Below are 18,955 nucleotides of genomic sequence, written 5' to 3' on the forward strand. Positions count from 1 at the left end.
GGCTGGGACACCTCACGCACATGAATAAATATTTACCCTTGCAGTTTTATACTTTCCATCCCAGGCCTCCTTGGTTGGCACAGGCCAGTTAAGTACCGTAGTAGCATCAGCCGCATGTATATGGGCAGATAAGTAAGGTTGGCTGGAGAAGAAGAAACGGAATGTTAATAAACCATATGTAAGCACAGAGTAAAACGCAGCATGTACTAACTACTAGCATGCTTTGCCCATGCAAAGGTGGGCCTTGCTGCCGTGCCTGGAAATAGCAGCTGAGTGGAGAGGAAATGAATTTCTCTTTCTTTGATTAGAAGCTCGTTACTCCCTCCTACACCTAACCCCACGGTTACCCAAGGTAGCGCAGTCCGTGGGGAAAGAGGGTGAGCTCGCCGCAGGAACGCGCTGTTTCTTTGCCTGCGAGTCCTGCAGGGCACACGGGCACTGACTCGCCAGCAGCCCGGCAGGCTACGGGTAGAAGTTTTAAGCGTGTTTTTTCCAGAAATGGGGCAGACATAGGCCAGCTCATCCCCTTGAGTCTTACCACCAAGGAGGGTTCGGCTGCCGGCCCCTGTGTCAGCAGCATGCAGTCCTCGGGTAAGCTGTGGCATCCCCTGCTCCCGGCCTCTCCTGCTTCCCCCTTTCTTCTGCACTCTGCCATTAAACTGCCAGGCTTTCCCAGCCCACATCTCTTACCCAGCAGATACTGCCCTTAGGAAGAGAAGTCATTAAAAAGAAGAAAGAATGAGAATACCTTACCTGGCCTTACAGGTGCTGGGTCTGTTTTCTGGTGGGCTTTTAAGAAAAAAAAAAAAAAAGAAAAAGAAAAAGAAAATAAGTGAGACTGAATGAGGAAAACGTGCTCTTTTATGTAATCTATCAATATACATTGTAATCAGCTGAATGCATTAAGACTAGGAAAAGTTAGTGGATTTGAGGAATAAGTTGTCATGGACAAAGGGCTTGTATTAAGAAAACTGTAGGGGCTTGAATACTAAAGATGACTTATTACTAGCATTAATGGGAATAAGATTTAATTCTTGTAAAAATAGTAAAATGCTCACTGTGGTTCAAGAAATGACCAGAAATAAATACCTGTTTTTTCAGCCATTGTGGACTGGGTCAGGACTGTCAAAGAGAAAGTAAAACCCACGCTTCAGTAACTGTTCCATTATCATGTGAGCAAAGCAAGGACTGTTAATGGGGAAGCAGTCAGTGGTCTACTCGCAGGATCGAGCATTAGACCAATTCTGCTAAAGCTAAAGTCGTACGTACCTGCTGCTTCAGGTGTCCTGTTTTCTGCAGGGACTGATCCAAGACGTGAGAGGAAACAAAAGGGCAGGTTAGCTGTTGTCCCAGCACTGGGTAGGCGCGAGGTGCCCCAGCCCCAGGAGACCTGCAGGTCTCATGTGCGTGGCCACCAGCCACAGCACCTGCCAGATGCTGCTGCTGCTACCTCGGGCAGGAGGTGGCAAAGCCTGCCTGGAGCGAGAGCAGCCTTGGTGGGAGGAAAACACGTCCCCGTGCAGGCTGCCTCTGCCGTGGCCTCCAACAGGCTTCTGACCTGCTGCGTGAAAGGCCCTGGAAACCTGTGGGGCCTTTGCTAAAGAACAATTTGGGTGCCAGGAGATGATGAGGAAAGGTTTCGTTTCTAGTAGGCAGTGCCCATAGCAGTGCCGAGGTCCGTGCTGCCGCCCCGGCGGGCGTTGAACCTGGTGTTCCCGCGGGAAGAACAGCCCGGTTTCTGCAGCGGTGGGGATGCAGATTTGGGAAGTGCAGGAGGGCTGGCTGGCTTGGAGTGGGGTGATCGAGAGCAAATCTGGGTTTGTATTGGTGTAGTGTGTCTGCCCCAGCAGTTTCCCCTTCCCTAGTGCTTTCATCAGGGCAGGTGTTTCTCCTGTACTGATACCAAGCCCCTTTCCCTCCTTTATTGTCTTATGAAAGCCGGGGTAGAGGGATTGGGATTATCCCTGAAGCCAATGGCTAAATCCATGGGATTATACACATAGTGGAGACAGGGAGACAGTCCATACATGATCAGAACTTGGGCAGACAACTAAGCATGTCAGCCAGAGTAACGCTGTGTTACTTACCAGTGGTTACGTCTCCTGGTTCAAGCGTAGGAGAGACCGTTCCTGTGAGAAAGAAAAGATTAAATTAAATACTGTCTGCATTTTAAATGTATATTTTTGCCCTGAGACCCATGGCAGCAGCCTCGGCTGCTTGCAATGTCACACAAAGCCAAGTGAGTAACTGGGAAGCACTTGGCTGCACGGCTGAACGTAGCCAGAGTTTGGCTGTGTACGGCTGTGAACCTACACGCCACGGTGCCAGAGCCGGCGTGATGGTGTGCATCGCCTCTGGAAAACCCTGCAGCGAGACCTTGAGCTTGGGCAGGGAAACAAACAACGCAGCTGGACAGGGCACGGCTCTGGCAGCCAGCGTTGCCTTGCCAGGAAGGCAGGTAGTCCGCCAAATCCTGAATTGAGACTGAAAATGTGAGCGCCTGACAGTTAATTCCTCAACTCAGTCTGGGAGCGCTGTGTGAGCCGGGGATCCTGCTGTCCTTCGTGGTCTGACAGTGCTTCTGCTCACCACGGTTCAGTAAGTGACCAGAAATAAATAACCTGGTGTGTCAGCCGCCGTGGACTCGGTTGGGACTGTCAAAGAGAAAATAAAAGCCACACTTTAGTAATTTTTCCAATACCGCGCGAGCAAAGCATAGATTGACAAAGCAAAGCAACGTTATAATTTGGGTGTAATTAGGCCTCATATAATGAGATCCCCAATCCAACTACATTACCCCATAATTTGGCGTTTGTGTAAACCAGTTTGTGGTGTTTCCACCCCCCTTGAGGGTGGATGGAAACCCTGTGTATGGCTGTGCGTGTCTCCACAGAGACAAAAGAGCTCAGTGTGGCAGGACACGTCTGTCCACAGGTCGCACCAGGAGTTTGTGTTCATCTGAGCACCCTGAGAGCCCTCAGGAAAAGCCTTCTTTGGGGCTAATGATGAGGTAAGGGCTCTCTCACCTCTGAGAGAGCACGAATTTCGGCTCAGCGCTGCTGAAGTCCAGGGGAATCAGCACGCTGCTGCGGGATAAGCTGTATTTGACTAAACTGGAGATAAATAAATGAACATTGAAGTGTGCCGTACCTGTGGCTTCAGGCGTAGTAAGCTCCAGAGTGACTGTCAGGAGAGAAACCAAAAACCATTAGAGAAGGAAATCTAGATCAATGCTTTCAGTTATAAAGCCAGACAAGCAGCAGCACTTTCGGGGCTCTCCCCAAAACTGTGACTGAGGTGATACTTTCTGAAGCCTTGGAGAAGACTGCACGTGTTTCTGCCAAGCCATCGGTGTTTCTGCCATGCCCTTTTCACTGCCACCCCATGCAATGGGTACATCTGTCAACAGTGGGGCAGAGAAGTGGTGGTTTGTGTCCTGCCTCCTCACCCAGGCTGAAATCCAGTATAAATTGCTGTTTGCAGTGAAGGAGCTCCCCCACTACAAGATCTACCAGAGCCTGGAACATGGGCTGTACAGAACTCTGTTTTAGCTTAAATAAATTACCTGCAGCTTGGGAAGGTTAGTTGGGAAACAAATGTTTTGTTCTGTAAATAATTAAAATGTTTAAGCAAGTATGGCTCGTGCTGTTGTACAGCCTCTTGGTCCATCGGAGCTGCAATGGCTTGCAGAATGCAGACCGTGGTGGACTGAGCAGGACTGAGAGAATTAGGAACACAGGCTGATAGTTTGAACATGGTTTCTCCTTAAATGCTTCTCCCGGGGCTTGCAGCTTATGTACAGCACATCAAAGATTTGTTGCAATTGTTTCTCAAATATTCACTTTATTTGTCAGTAACCGTCAACTAAGAACAGTGTACGGTACCAGAAAAAGGGGAGAGGAGAAGAAATAACAAAAATAAAATTAAAATGAAAACATGAGCCCCTTCAGGGGGGTAGTAGAAGACTTATTCACTTCTTCAGGAATATGTAAGTCTCACGGCTGTTGTTATTCATTATATCATTATAATACAATATGACAGCACAGCGTGAGTATCACTTCCCTACGGGATTTCACTTTCTCTTGCACAGAAACAGCTGAGTCCACAAAGATGCAGTGGCCTGCCAACCTAGACTGGTGTCTAGGATCAGACACACCACATTCATTTAGCGCCAGAACCTCCATCAAAACAATTTCCTTCTGCATCTTCAGCTGGCAGGAATTTTCTTCATTTTCCTCAATAAACTTTACATAAATATGTTGCAGATCTTTGAAAACGAGTGCAAATTCATAAAGAGAAGAAAATATGTTTCTAAAACTGCAAGTCTGACACTTTTGCTTACTAAAATATATCAGCTGTGAAAGCTTTGGAAGACCCATTTAGGGACAACTCACCAGCTGGAATGGGCTCCGTGGTACCCAGGGGAATAACTGACTCTAGGAAAGGAAACAGAAAAGTGAATTTCTAGTTTTACTACAGAGGATATTTAATAATGTTCTTCAGTTACTATATGAAAAAAAAAGAAAGCAGCGGTGATCTAGAGCAGCCCATCCATCTCCGGAAGCATCATCACCAAAAGGGAGAAGGCTGCAAACCATTTTATAGATGTCAGGTGTTAGTGGTTGCAGTTCCTTGCAGGTGTAATCTTTAATTGTTTTAGGCATGGGACATACTTACCAAAGAGACCTGTGTCTGCTCGGGTCACGTGTTTATCTCCCCTTGAGGTCTTTACTAAAAAAACAAACTCTGATAAAAATTTGCTTTGATTTTTCCCCAGGGAAAGCTGCAAATCAGCATTCCGTGTGCCAGGCCTCATCTAAAACCCCTTTCAGCCAATTACATTTCACCTCAGTCATTTCAGGCTCTTAGAGTGCCTGCCACGCGGATGGGCTTCATCCGTGGGCCACCACTTGCCTGATGGCACCGGCCGCACAGAGGTTGCAGTGACTCGGGCTCTCCAACGGCACACGTGTTTCCAGTCAGAATACAGAATTGCTGGAAAACTGGGAATTGATTTAGAAAAATCCTAAAGGAAGTTACTAAAAATAATCTCCTACTAAATACAAGAAAAGGAAATTTGATTTACTAATCATAGTTCATAATTGTCATCTATGCTGTGGTCCTGTCTAAAGGACAAGCACAAATACCCAGAGCCAACCTTTTCCTTGGTTACCTTGCAAGCTAAGGGATATGGTTTGGGTTTGGTTTCTTTCTGCCTTTAACGCCTGGTTCAGCTTCTTTTCCCATCCTTGCTAAGCCTCTGGCATAACAGATGGTTGGCACAGCATCATTTCCCCAGAATAGCAGCAGAGCTATATTTCTACAGAGCAGGCTCATTTCTGAGAGCTGGGTACTTACAGAATGCTCCACACATTTATCTCACTTTCAGAGGGAAAGGATTTTAGAGATCTGAGATTCCAAATTAGTTTTATGGGCCTGGCTGGAGTGTATTTTTCTTTCAGAGAAAGGAATCAGAGACACCACCAACAACATAATTGAGTTCCTCCTAGTTTGTGGCCATCATAAACTGTACCAAGTATACACACCTGTCTTACTCCTTGGTGGGTCAGTAATTACAAGGTTTTCATTTTGGGACATTTTGCTGTCACCTGGCAGCCATTTGAAACCAACTAATGCACATCCATTCAGAATGAGGGCCATGTTTCCTAGGACTCTTACTCCTTAATTCCTTTTTGCTGACCTCGATGAAAGCTCCTTCCATCCGCGTGTCAGGCTTATCGCTTCCTGCTGCGAAAGCTGGCTGTAAAGAAACGACAGCAGCAATGTGCTTGGCTCGCTTCCCAAGATCTAGGTCTAAATTTCTACAAGACTGCCAAATACTATTTCAGGTAGAAAAAAAAGATAATGGAGACAAAAGGTAATTAACCCGCTGATCAAGGGGGTGAATATTCACCAGTGATGGTGAAAATTGTTAAATAAAATGATTAAGAACTGGACTACATTAGCTATCTAAATCCTGGTAGGAATAGTGAGAAAGTGGCAGATGAAATGTATTCTGTATCCAGATCCGTATCTTGACTTAAATTACAGGCAGAAATTTGTTGTGATTCAGCTGATATTAACAATGGCTTTATTGGGAGGGAGGTATCTTTCCTACTAAAGTTTCTAAGTAAACAAAGTATTTCATTAGTCTGAAATACGAACATCAGTCTGAAATTTTGGGGGTAAGTTTTCAGAAAACAAAGGACTGATTAAGTAACAGTAAAGTAGTAAGGTCACTAGTTGGAGCTATAGAGGAGCCTTTTTTTCCCTTTAACCATTGAAGAGCATCCCTGTTACACGCAGTATGCATGAATAAGATGAAATTATTTGCTCAAATACTTGGTTGAGTAGACGTAGGCAAAGCACTAATAGTTACAAGCACATAGTTGCATAGTAACGAGGGTATTATTAGGAAACCATATATACACCATGTATTAAGTTCCTTAACCTGCAGAATAGTCAACGTAACACTCATTTAAGAAATTCACATTCAACTTCTGAAAGCCAAGCAAATCAAAGTAAATCTTGAGGGATCACGTTCACTTCTCAGTTTCACTGGTGTATGCAAAGAAGTGCAAACTTCTTCCATTCAGCTGGAATAGAGCCCAGGCTGAATAAGTAAGGCAAGCATCAAAATCTGATCAAAGCTCTGTGAAATATTCTTCAAAGTCCAAAAGTTTTCATTTCTATCCTTTTGAAAGTGAAATGACTGGCAGGAAAAAGGTAGATAAACAGTGACTGAAATTTCTTCCCTGTGCTGAAGATTTGTCTGCTTATTTCTAAGACAACTTTTGTAGAAATTAGGGTTGATAGATCCTTGAACACGAAAATACAATTCAAAATAAGGTTAGTGGGTGGAGCAGTAAGCAAATCTGTATTACATTTTCCAGTGCTGCTACCAGTGGCAGTCACATCTCTGACAGCGTAGATAAGGCTGTAGAAGACAAACAGTGTTAGAAAAAGGTTGCAAAGAGAGGAATTATCCGTTACCTTGGTAATTGTTTATCATGTTACGTGGCATCTTGGACTAACAGATGGTACGGGTGTTGAACAGCCAGCCACAGCTGCCGTACGGTACTGAGATCCTCAGCCCTTGCCACTGAAACTGGGACAGTACAGGTAGCGCAGCAGAAGGAAAGGCAAGATGTGTGCGCTCTCTGGAGGACATGATGAGAACTCAAAATGATCTTCATAAACTGAATAAATGTCAGAAATCAGCAAGCTGGAATTCGACAAAGACAGGTGGAATGGGCTGCTCGTTGGAAAGAGAAAAACCAATGCACAAAGGCAAAATCATCCTTTCAGCTGGCACAGAAGGACCATGGAAAACTAACGCTGCAGTGAGCCAGTCCAGTCTCAGTCTCGCTCTCAGAGTGACACATGGGAGCTGCTTATTCTCCTTGATGCTTAAGAGACCTCAGCTGCTCAGTTGGCGATTGCACGTTTAAGAAAGATAGAGATAATAGGCAGAGCTCGGATGAATGAATCAAGAATATAATAGGCTTGGAAATCATGAGCTCTGAGGGAAGCTTTGAAGAGCTGAATTTAGTTGATGTGGGAAGCATCTTTCACTATTCTGAAGAGGGCTCTAAAGGGGATGGCCACCAGTTCCTCTGCTCCCCGGAGTCCGCAGAGAGCTAAAAGAGCAACTGTAAGCACTACAGAAAATGTCAGTCAACAAAAGAACTTCAAATATAGTTTCCAATTTTTTTGTGTGTCCTGAAAAATATCAAGATCAGAGGCAAAGTACACGTAGTCATCTCCCCTGGTGGAGGTATGTGAGGAGTTTAAAGCCTACTAGTGCTGTCGATTTCTTCTTCATTAGAAGAGGAGGTAGGACAGATGTGGTGGGTAGGAAGGGCCCAGCTCAGCTGATGGCTGATGCAAAAAGGCCCTGTCTGGTGAAATTGTGGGTTTAAGATTTTTTTCATACCTAAGAAATTATTTCATAGAGTCATTAAAACAGCTCATTCACTAAAAAGTTGCAAACTGTACTACAAAACAGATGCCAGAATAAGAGTTGCCCCAACGAAGAGAATGGGGAAAAGGTGGGACATGTGCACACACGCTGCAGCACGAGCGGCGCTGAAGAAGGCCTGGACCCAAGCTCTGTATAAATTAATTTCCCCTCCCCAATGGGGACCTCTACGGGTTGCTGAGGAGGAGTATATGAACGAGACAAGCATATGAGGTATGTAGAGGATTGTCTCCTAGCTGCCCGTTTGCAAGTCAGGGACTTTCTGAGCCTCAAATGGTGCCTTGTGGGGTGAGGACAGAGACATTTTTGCTCCTAAGGAACGCAAGGCAGGCAGGTGGCATCTGACCGTTCCTCACCTTTGCTCAGTGCAGAGAGCGCTGCTGGAGTTGTTGATGGCTCGGTGCTGTCTGTGACTAGGGCAGATATGATCGAGTCGCCTGTTTCTGTGAAAGAACAAACTGCTGAAGTTTTGAGGAAAAAAACAATAGGAACAATGGACAATAATGACCAAACATGAATATGAACCAGAGTTAAATTTTCGGTTAAAACGATCTGGATTTGTCATTTTGCTAGAAAAGTGTGAAAATACAGGAAGCTCTGTTTCAGAGAACAAACATTAACTTATCCCTTGTACTTCTACCTGAGTGTCACCACATAATACCATCATAAATATTTAAAATTTGGATTTTTAAGACTCTTAGCTACTGGAGAACGAAGCAATGTATTCTTAGCCCTCTTTATTGAAACTTCATTGCATACATTTTCCATATGGTATGGCTTTCCCTTAGCTCACTTAGACTCAAAATTGATTTTGCAGCTATAACTTTACCTTTGTAAATTGTGCTTAGGATTCCTGGTGTAGATACTGCCTCAGTCTCTTCATTTACTGAAGTGGATGTGAAGGAGGAATGCAGGGATGTTGAAGGGACTGTGGAAGAGTTGAGGAAAAATGTTATTGGAGAAAAACGTCAGTGCTAGAAACTGGAGCTGGTGATTGCAGATAGGATTTTGATTATGTCCTTGAAGGAAGAGTGAACTGGATTGTAGCCTCTAAAATCTCGTCATTTGAGTCAAAACTTCAAGTAAATAATCACTCAGGTAAGGTGATATTTTGTTAATACTGACAATATGGATCTGGGCAGCAGATCTGGGGCTTAGGCAGCAAGTGAACTTTCTGCTGATATTCTGCCTAGGCTGCTCCACAAAGCAGCGACAGCGTGGTGTGCTTTACACCCTGCCATCATGAATTCCCTAGTGAGAGTGTCCAACAGGGACGAGTGGAAAAATACAGAGAAGCAGCTTCTGTACTGTGTCAGCTGATGGCATCTCCATCTTTAGGACTGGGAAAGAATTATCAAGGACCATTGAATCTTCAAAGTGAAGATGTCCCAGTCTGATTTAATAATCATTGATGCTCCCCGCTTCCCAGACAAAAGCACTGATATTTGGGCACTTTTGCTGATATCTAAATTATACAAGTAACACAAGCAGCTTAAAGCTCCAACTTGTTCATAATTACATATCTCCCAAACTTTGACAGCCCAATATTTTAGAAATGAAGGGTTTAGAAGCTGGATTATTTCTTCTCTGTGACAATTAGTTAGCAGTTGACTGATCTTAAACTTCATGCAGTTATACTCCTAACAATGTAATCTATTTTAGACAACTTAAACACTACTATTATTATTATATTTTATGGCATAGTTCCTGCTCTTACCTTCAGCAGCTATGGTGGTGATTTCTGGAGCTGAGGTACCACCGTCTCCCGTAAGTGGGGTGGATGAAAGGGATGATTCTGCAGTGTTTTCAGAGGCTGTGAGGAGAAGGAAGAAACATAGAAACAAGAGGGAAAGAGCATTCAGGTAAGGCTGAATGACTGAAATCAGCTCTTGATGAATTTAATTGCCTTCAGGCTTTCTGGAAAAGGGAATTTGTGTATTAGCTCTCTTCCATATCCACTGACATGGCTCAGAAATGGGTCTTCATTTTAATACTTTGCATTACAAGTATCAAAAAAGTTTCAGACTTCTTTCACCAAGATTAAGAAAAGCAAAAGCAGTGTGAGAAGCAAAACTATAAATGAGTGTTTTAACTTGGCAATAACATTTACTGGTATATAGTTCCCCAAGACTGGAACAGGGCAAGTTTTGTCAACTTTATTAAGAAGTTCAAAAAGTGAAATAACAACGGGCGTTCTGTTTCTATAGAGGGAAATGTTTACTGCAGCTATTCCTGGCTGCTTATCTGACCGAAAGTCTTTCTCCCAGGAGTACATCAGTCACTGGAGAAAGGAGGGAGAGGCCATCAGGACTGACACTGAAATACAGCATTGGCTTTTTCTGCAATTCTCTTCTGGATCTCCTTGCCCTATGGAGAACACCGTTAGCAGGTGGGAACTGTGCCAAAGAGGGGAGGGGAGCTGGAGGGAGAGCCAGCTCTCTCATCCCCAGCTCGTGGGGCTGAGCCTGCAACATCCTGGGCCACAGGTTGGGGGAGGCTGAATCCGAGCTAGGAAATCCTCTCGAGGGAGAACAGGACCTGCCATTTGTCCTGGACTGGCTTGGTAAGAAAGACCAAGCCTGGATGCTTATAAATTGTTTAGAATGTGGATGGGTGATGTAATAAGTGGTGAGAAACACAGACTGGGTGGCTTTTTCCTGAGTCACGCTTCTTAAAGAAATAAAAATATCGATTTCCTTCAGATTCTGGGGTTCAAATCCTGCACCGTTCAGCTTCCCTTGAAGCAGGCTTTGCAGATAGCATTTGCAGCTCCCGACCAAAGCAGTGGTGGCGGTGTTAGTGACAGCCTGCCCATGCTGCCAGAAAGCCAGCAGGGGGGTACCAAGCAGATGAAGTTCATAGACAAGCATCAGCTGCACTGAGAGTTGGTGATTTCACAACATTTCTTGGCACCTCCACTGATGTCCCCTCCCAACCAAAACTTATAACCATGTTTTTCTAACGTGCTGCATGTTGTGAAAATGCCCTTTACCTGTCTGCAGTGTAGTCAGGATCTCTGATGTCTTGCTTTCCTCTGAGATGGCCGTGGAAGCAAGGGAGAAACCTGTGCTACCAGAGGAGGCTGTAAGAATGAGAAATTAAATGGTTGCAAGTAGCAATTAAAAGCACAAGTGTGATTTGAGGAGCTTGTGACTTGCTTTAGGTCTCAGGCTTGTTAAAAAACTGTGTTATCTCTCTGCCAAATAACTGGAGAGGCACATCTCCAACTGAGGGGGATGAGCGCAAACTCCTGGCTGTGCTCCTTAATGTTTCTGGAGTTTTTATGAATCTTGGACACACAAAATCGCAATGATCTGGACACTTTTGCTTTGCAAAATTGTGAGTGTAGTATTTATAGTTACAAGCTCAGGGGTAGTAATCGTTAAATGCGTATATTCCTGATATGTCCTGACAGCCTGGTATTTTTCAAGTGAAGATGTTGTAAGGGGGTTGTTTCTTCACAGTGATGGTTAATTTGTAGTTGACTGCTATGAATGTTTTACAGATTTACATGGTCACATCTTAATTCAGCTGAAAAAGCCAAATGAGCAGAACATTTGTTTTAAATAGCACTTGCAAAATGGCTGTTCTTACCTTTATAAACTGTGGTTGGGATTTCGGGAGCTGATGTGGCAATTTCCTCTGTGACAACAGTGGACACAGAAGGTGGAACTGAGGCCAAGAGAAAGTTGGGGAAATATGTTACTAAACAGAATCACCACCATGTAAAAGAAAAGACAATTCAAGGATCTGTGAAATCATAATACTTCAGGCTTCATGGAAAAGAAAGTCAGTTCCCTGGACTTTAACTTTCGGTGATGTGGCTCAGAAGAACATCTTCCAAGTAGTAATTATAAGTGAAGTTGGTGACTGATGCAACCGGTGAACCTCTCAGCAGGGTATAAACACATCTTATTTCCATTCTACCTTTGCACTAACTTAAGAACCAAGAAAATGTTGAGGGGACTGGAGCATCTCTCCTACAAGGAAAGACTGAGAGACCTGGGGCTCTTTAGCCTGGAGAAGAGAAGGCTGAGAGGGGACCTTATTAACACTTATCAATGTCTAAAGGGCGGTGTCAAGAGGATGGGGCCAGGATCTTCTCAGTGGTGGCCAGCGACAGGACGAGGGGCAAGGGGCACAAACTGGAGCACAGGAAGTTCCTCTTGAACGTGAGGAGGAACTTCTTTACTTTGAGGGTGGCAGAGCACTGGCACAGGCTGCCCAGGGAGGTTGTGGAGTCTCCTTCCATGGAGACATTCAGAACCTGCGTGGATGTGTTCCTGTGTGACCTGCTCTGGGTGAGCCTGCTTCAGCAGGGGAGTTGGACTAGATGATCTCCAGACGTCCCTTCCAACCCCTGACCGTTCTGTGATTCTGTGATCCCCACCTGTGCAGGGATGGGCTGCCCAGTGTTTCTGTGTCGCCAGTACCCAGGGCTTACTGGGAAACAGCTGCAGTGCACAGAGCAGTACAGGGCAGGGAGCTGAACAGCAGAGCCCCGGTCAGTGTGGTTAGTTCAGCCCTGTTCACATGGCTCTGTTGCGTTTAGGACCTGATCTATCATGGTAGGTTATCGTTGGCTGTGCTGGTGAGATAACCAGCTCACCTAGAGCTGGCTCACGTAACTCTACAAGTGTGCCCGTATGTTCACACTCAGGAGCATGTCTCATCCTCTTACCTTTGGGTTTAAATTTGTCTTTTATCCATTCTAAAAATTTCTTCCATGGTGAGTTTTGACCTCCAGTTGCTGAGCCTCCTGGTGAGTTCCACCACGTGCCACTTGCTGTGGCAGATAAGAAAACAGATTAGCACTGATGTAATTTATCACAATTCTAGGTATATTTTATGTTTCACCGTGAGATGGTACCTGGTATGTGTTGATACAGAGATAGATAACAGTAAGTGTTGGTACATAGTGTGTTTTCAAAGCAATCCTGGAGTTCCTCACTGGGTGTGGAAGGACGTGCTCATTTCCTCATGGTTCAGTGGAAGGTTATTGTAGAGGACCTTATTTATTTCATGGCGGCACAAAGAGGAAAGGGATCTGACCCCAGAAATCCTCGTGTACATCCTTCACCTCCAGTGAAGGCATGGGCTTCTGGGAGTTGAGCTCTGCCAAATTTCACCAGGGTGGCAAAAATTGTTACTGTGATCACCTCAATAGCAGGGGAGGCTGTGGACCATTTGTCTGTGCAGACCATGACAGTTGTTTTGGCTGACAGCCCAGCATGGTAGCTTAAGTCTTTGCAAATGCCTGCTCGGGTCTGCATGGGAAGCTCAACTTCGTCTAACTCTGCAGTGAAGACTATATTATCTACTGCTTACAGTATTCAAAAATGTATGTTTGATTAAATGAGACCATGGCATCGTGGTTCAGATACCAGGGGATGAAATGGCCTTCCAAAACAGGATACAAACCTGTGGTCTGATTGTATGGGTTTGATAATGTGTAGTCTTAGTCACAGAAATACCTTTGAAAATCTACTTATGTTCACTGAAAATAAAAAGGATTTAGGCTGCCAGGGGTCAAAGCAATGTTTTCAAATGCCAGATTTTAAAAATAATATCCTCACTCTTTCAGAATTAATGTGCTCTGAAGAGATGTGTCTGATTCAATCACTAAAATCAAGAGAAATTTCATTTGGGGATTTTTTTTTTCCCCAAACTGGCATTTCTCTTCCGACACTCACTTTCACAGACTTTTACTTTAGCGATACTAAAGTCTTGGGTTTGCAAGACAGGATCATAAGTGATTTTTCCAGTCAAAGTTAACCCAGTCTACATCAGGTCAAAAAAAGACAAAAGGAAACCTACGGAATAAGGACAAAGATTATAGGCTTGCTGAGTGCTGGGGTTTGACCAGCTTCTTGAGATGCAGCTTAGTCCTCTTTGATGTTGAACTTCCCTCTGGATTGCATTTGCTCTTGCCTTATAAATAATTCAATATAACAAATCCCTTAATCTACACTCCATGAAATTACCTCTTTTTCTAGGCAATTGACAAGATCTTATTCGTGGTGTCCATGCTGACATTGGAGATCAAAGTATCTCATTTGAACTAGCGAGATTATAAAGAAGGTTTGGGGTTATCGTTGTCTGAAGTTTGAAGGAACATGGCGCTGCAGTAAAGTGTGTTTCCACCTGGATCTGGCAGGCTGCTCTGTGTTTCTTTTTCTCTCTTTCTCTACGTTTTTAAATGTACAGTGTAGAAGAACTTCAATTCAAAACTAGAATATTAGAAGAAGAAGGTTTAGAGAGCAACTTCCCCACACTATTTCCTCACGGAAGAGACACAAAGAAAATATTCTTCAGCACCTCCAGTTTTGGAATGTAACCTGTGGATTTGATCTGTGTGTTTGAATTAGAAGATAAATTAAACTAACAATTTTATGGTACAAAGATTGTTAGCAATATATTAGGACACTCTTTGCCACCACTTCCCAGCAAGCCAGTCTGTATTAATAACTAATTCTGTCTATTTCCCTGCAAGCATGAAAATATTTTAGACACAGTACCTGGTTCAGATAGGAGAGTAGCACTTAACAGCAGCAACCAAGTGAGACTCACGTGAAGGTCCATTTTCATCGTGGTTGTCTGTTCTAACCCAATGCAGCTTCAGAATTTATACTAAATGAGTTCTAGTCTACACCAGAGGTGTGTGCTTTGCAATTTGATCTTTCTTCCTGAACTTCCAGATCAATGCCAAGGAAGTGATTTACTGAGTATTTTCATTTCACAGGGTACATCCAGACATCCGGATAAGTAGATCCAGATCACAGCACTGTTCCGGACTGGCTACCGAGATCTTCCCAAACACTGCCCAGGCGCCTTTGTGTCCATGTGTTGATGGTGTGGTTGTTCCAGGAAGCAGTGATTTACTTTGGGAGATTAGGCTGTTTGATGAGGATTCTCATGGTACCAGTTAAGTAGGTTTCCAACTTACAACCATAATAAACCAGATTAAGTTGGTGTGAGAATTGTGCCAAAAGAAGATTAGCATCCTCAAAATATCAGGAAAGTCTCAACTAAATTCTTTCTGTCTGCTACAGATTAACTCCTGTAAGAAGCAGTTTCTGTGCTTTTTCATAATTCTCTGACTCCTCTTTGACTTGGGACTAGATCCTTCTGACATGTTTCAGATCTGCAGTTATCTCCCTCTCACTTGCAGCCTGCAGAGCAATACGACAGCTGTGAGAGATACTGACCAAGGCATGGTTGGGTAAGAAAAACTATTTTGGGGGATAAATAAGTAGGGATAAACTACAGCAACCAGGGAAATGGAGCAAGACGGGGCCAGAAGGTGCTAAATAAAGCGAAAACTGTGCAAGTCAAGGAATCTTGTAAAGATTCCTGTAAAAACAGAGGTGCATGGCCAGCTGCCATGCCCTGTTCTGGGGAAGACCAGTATAGACTGAAGTCCTGGGGCCATATGCAGTGATCTACACTGATTTGCTGCAATCCCTAAGAAAATGGTGAGCACTGATGGCACACAGCAGGGAAAATCCAAATGATCCTTATGAGCTGTGAGGAAAGGGAATTTGTCACCTTCCTCACTTTACAATAACCATAAATGCTGGGCAGGATGAAGACTCCACTGACAATTTATGCCCTGCTCTTCATCTACCAGTTTCACAGCTGGTATGTTTCTGATCAAACTAGACTGAGATTTCCCCCTCGTCTTCGAAGGACAAGCACACAAGGTATCTGACAGTCACATGTGTTACACCCCTCGTAAACGTAGGCTGCACAGAGCCTAAGGAAGTGGAGCCTTTGTCCGTTAGGACCTAGGAGACATGCTTTTGGATCTGCGGGATATTACACAAAAGAATTGAGGCACAACACATTTTTCAGGTGAAAGGCAGAAACTAGAAAGAGGTTTTTATTCTACTGGCAAGAGGTATGTGAGCACAGGATGAGAGGCAGAAGATGTTGTAGTGCCAGTATGAACACAAATGAACAAAGGGTTAGGAGAAAGCGTGAAAAAAAGTCATCACAAAGAGGAAATATACAACAGGTCATGCTGGAGATTAACCTTTGCCACCTGTTCTCAAGGTATCTTTTCAGATTAGATGACTTGCATGAAAAAGAGGGAATCCCACCTAGACAGGCCATTGTATACAGCCAGAAAAGATTTGCCTCTAACAAAGCCATGGATCCAGCAGGATCCCTCCAGCCACAGTCTTCTCCTTGGCGTGAGGTGGTGGTGTCAACTCCACTGTGGTCTCTGATATCCCTAAGGATGCTGCCAGCTCTATCTCACTTTGTACTATAAGAGAGAAGATGGATCTCAGCTAGTGAGAGAAAAAAAGCAAAGCTAAATATTCTTAGCCGATTTAAAAATGAGCAGCAATGCTTTCTGCGAATGCTTTTCTTATTTTCTTAGCACAGTACAATGTGCGATATCCATCTAGAGATCCATGTTCTTACCTTCACAGTATCTTTTTAAGCAAAACCAATCATGTCACGTATCTAAACTCCTAGTTCCATGTGTGTGTGTATTAGCTGAGTTGAGTGCCATTTCCTGAAGTGGGTTTATGGTATATCCTTATCAACGTATTTCTATCCATGTGGCTCTAAGCTGGGTCTGAACAGTACAGTATGCACCAATTTTCTTTCCTGACAGCAAGGAAGCTATTTTATACAAACATTTTTCACTTTTGAATGAAAAATAAATTTTAGACACATTCCAAAACTGCAACTGAAATCTCATTACAATTTTATTCTCAAAACAATGACAAACAAATTTGTTGTATCTTGTGATTGGACCCAAATCAAAGTGTTCTGGATTTAAAGATTTGCATCTGAACAATGTCATGTAGAAGGCACGGAGGTCTGATGTGCATGTGCCACTTCAGTGCGCTTCATATCCGTCTTATAATGAAAGTATTTCTTTGGCTGCTGCTGGGCTTTCAATAATATTCTCTCTAGGAAGTGTAGAGTCCTGTAGAAATAGCTAATGTGTCAGTCTGGTGAATCACCCCAACAGCATGTGCAGCACTAAAACTACTCGTCCCAGAAGTCCCATGCAGCAGGAGCATGAGTGTTAATGGACATAACTTACGTTATGTAGTTGTAGGTATCTATATCTAATCTATTTATAATTAAGCTCTTAATCAGCAGCGTTTTACTGCACCTCTATTTGGAGCCTTGATATAGGGACAAGAAAATATGGGAATATGGCCGAATGCAAATATCTTGCATATGGAGAAGTGTCAAGATTTGCTTTTTGAGTATTCCTCAGTCTCTTTGATAAAACAGGTCCCAAAGAAGACATTAGTCGCAGTGAACATGCGAAGGGATGAGGACTCCACTACCCAGCTCTTGCCTTGTGATGCTGGATCTCACCTTAGGCTATTTTACACCGTATCTAAGCAGTAATGGTGGTGGGTGTGAATGCCAGGAGGGGCAGAAGATTCGTACAGCTAATCTGTAGTGACAGGTGGCAAAAGATGGCCAGCCTCCACGTTAAACATTGCAGCTCCCGTCACGGACATTGCAGGTGCCCTTAGAAAGGTGGTAAGTCTTCAGTCCAAAGCTAAGGAAGCAGACTAATCCTGCATGGCAGGAACCAGCAGCGATGACAGTAGGGTTGACCTTTGTGGTCTTGGAATAGCAAAGCTGTTTCCCAGAACATCTTCTTAAAGAAATCTATCAAAATTCACTAGTAGAAGACAAACAGCTTTTGTCTGTAGTGAAACAGTTTTATTTTGGAGGTTGGGTGTTAATCTTTCTTCACGGAGTGAAGTTCTTCTGCACAGGGAAAACTACCCCTCCCTGGAAACAGCTTTTTCCAGCTTTTTCTAACTATGAATTTCAGTGTGTGTTCTGTTTTGTGAAATCTCAGGTCTGAATATTGGGGAAATAGCATACATAAAACGTAGGGTATGTGTGTGCGTACACAGAGATACATATGTTTGTATATGTGACATATTCTCCGTAGGACACCTCCTGCTGAGGGACCAGTTCTCCATGAAGTCGCTCTGCAGCTCTGACCACCTTTCCAGCATTTGCAACCAAAAGTAAGCTCACCAAAGGCATTTAAACATCTAATTTTCATGGAAAATTACTGTTATAATTTCTGTAAGGATCTGGATCTAACATAAGGGGCTAAAAGCAACGGGGAAAGCAAAGCTGTTCTGGAGGCTCCCGCCACTGGAGGGCAGCGAGGCACTGTCCTTAGGGAGCGAGCACGTTTCTGGATGAAATGGTCTGACCGCGCAATGCTTTTGTAGGGTCCATAAAGAGGCCTCCACTTTAGCAAATACCTCTAAAAGTAAGCAGAGGTGAAAATAAACATGTGCAAAAGAGGCAGCTACAAACAGCAGGACAGTTGTTTCCATTCCTCACCTGTCTCCTGCCAAGGTCAGAGGATAAGTCTCTGCGCAAGTGGAGGTCGGGAGAAACTCTGGCCCACCTCAGGCATCCACCTATTTCATCTTCCCTTGCAGCTCTTCACTCATTACTGCTTAAAGAGGTTATAAACCATGGCAGCTGAGAGCTCTCATATCTGGTAGTTGTGAAGAATTTCATGGAAGTATCTCTGAAGGAATAAACTAGGGCTGACTGCCTTTCTCCTATACATGTATTTATCGTACAAATATTTATTTGTATTTCTTCTTCCCTGAAAAAAGAAATGACTAATATGTGTGAACTCACAGAATGGTGCACTTTTTTCATTGCTATAGTAATGGATTTGTTATTTCTTTAAATACACTTACTGCACTTTTGAGAAGATTTCCTATGCAACAAATTCTAGTTTTTGCTGAACCTGTTGCGTTTCCAACAGTCTGGTAATGGCCGTATCTAGTGCCCTGCCATAGTGGAGGTGTTTGCAGGGCCATACGGAAACAACCACGACAGCTGTCAGCTAGTGGGGCTGAGAGACCAGTGTGCCAAAATCTGGATCCCCACACAAATGAACTCAACTGCTGCTTCAGGGCTGACCTGGGGAGGCAAGGGAAATATTTCTCT

The 18,955-nt window shown here is 43.9% G+C and overlaps 2 protein-coding genes across 2 annotated transcripts in view; both read right to left on the reverse strand.

The window, feature by feature from the left end:
- Window positions 1-13,185, reverse strand: part of CUZD1 (CUB and zona pellucida like domains 1) — a 29,747-nt gene extending 16,562 nt beyond the window's left edge. Inside the window, exons 1-7 of the mRNA XM_086466827.1 lie at window positions 13,062-13,185; window positions 12,663-12,767; window positions 10,974-11,063; window positions 9,699-9,794; window positions 8,811-8,909; window positions 8,338-8,424; window positions 3,027-3,183 (exon numbers count right to left, since the gene is read on the reverse strand). Of these exons, the coding sequence (XP_086322953.1) occupies window positions 3,027-3,183; window positions 8,338-8,424; window positions 8,811-8,909; window positions 9,699-9,794; window positions 10,974-11,063; window positions 12,663-12,767; window positions 13,062-13,185 (758 nt within the window). The remainder of the gene's footprint in view (window positions 1-3,026; window positions 3,184-8,337; window positions 8,425-8,810; window positions 8,910-9,698; window positions 9,795-10,973; window positions 11,064-12,662; window positions 12,768-13,061) is intronic.
- A 2,937-nt stretch (window positions 13,186-16,122) lies between these two features.
- Window positions 16,123-18,955, reverse strand: part of DMBT1 (deleted in malignant brain tumors 1) — a 46,058-nt gene continuing 43,225 nt past the window's right edge. Inside the window, exons 51-52 of the mRNA XM_086466828.1 lie at window positions 16,412-16,422; window positions 16,123-16,250 (exon numbers count right to left, since the gene is read on the reverse strand). Coding sequence (XP_086322954.1) covers window positions 16,123-16,250; window positions 16,412-16,422 — 139 coding nt within the window. The remainder of the gene's footprint in view (window positions 16,251-16,411; window positions 16,423-18,955) is intronic.

The sequence above is a fragment of the Leptosomus discolor genome, chromosome 6 (genome assembly GCF_034619465.1).
Source record: "Leptosomus discolor isolate bLepDis1 chromosome 6, bLepDis1.hap2, whole genome shotgun sequence".
Taxonomy (NCBI): Eukaryota; Metazoa; Chordata; class Aves; order Leptosomiformes; family Leptosomidae; genus Leptosomus; species Leptosomus discolor.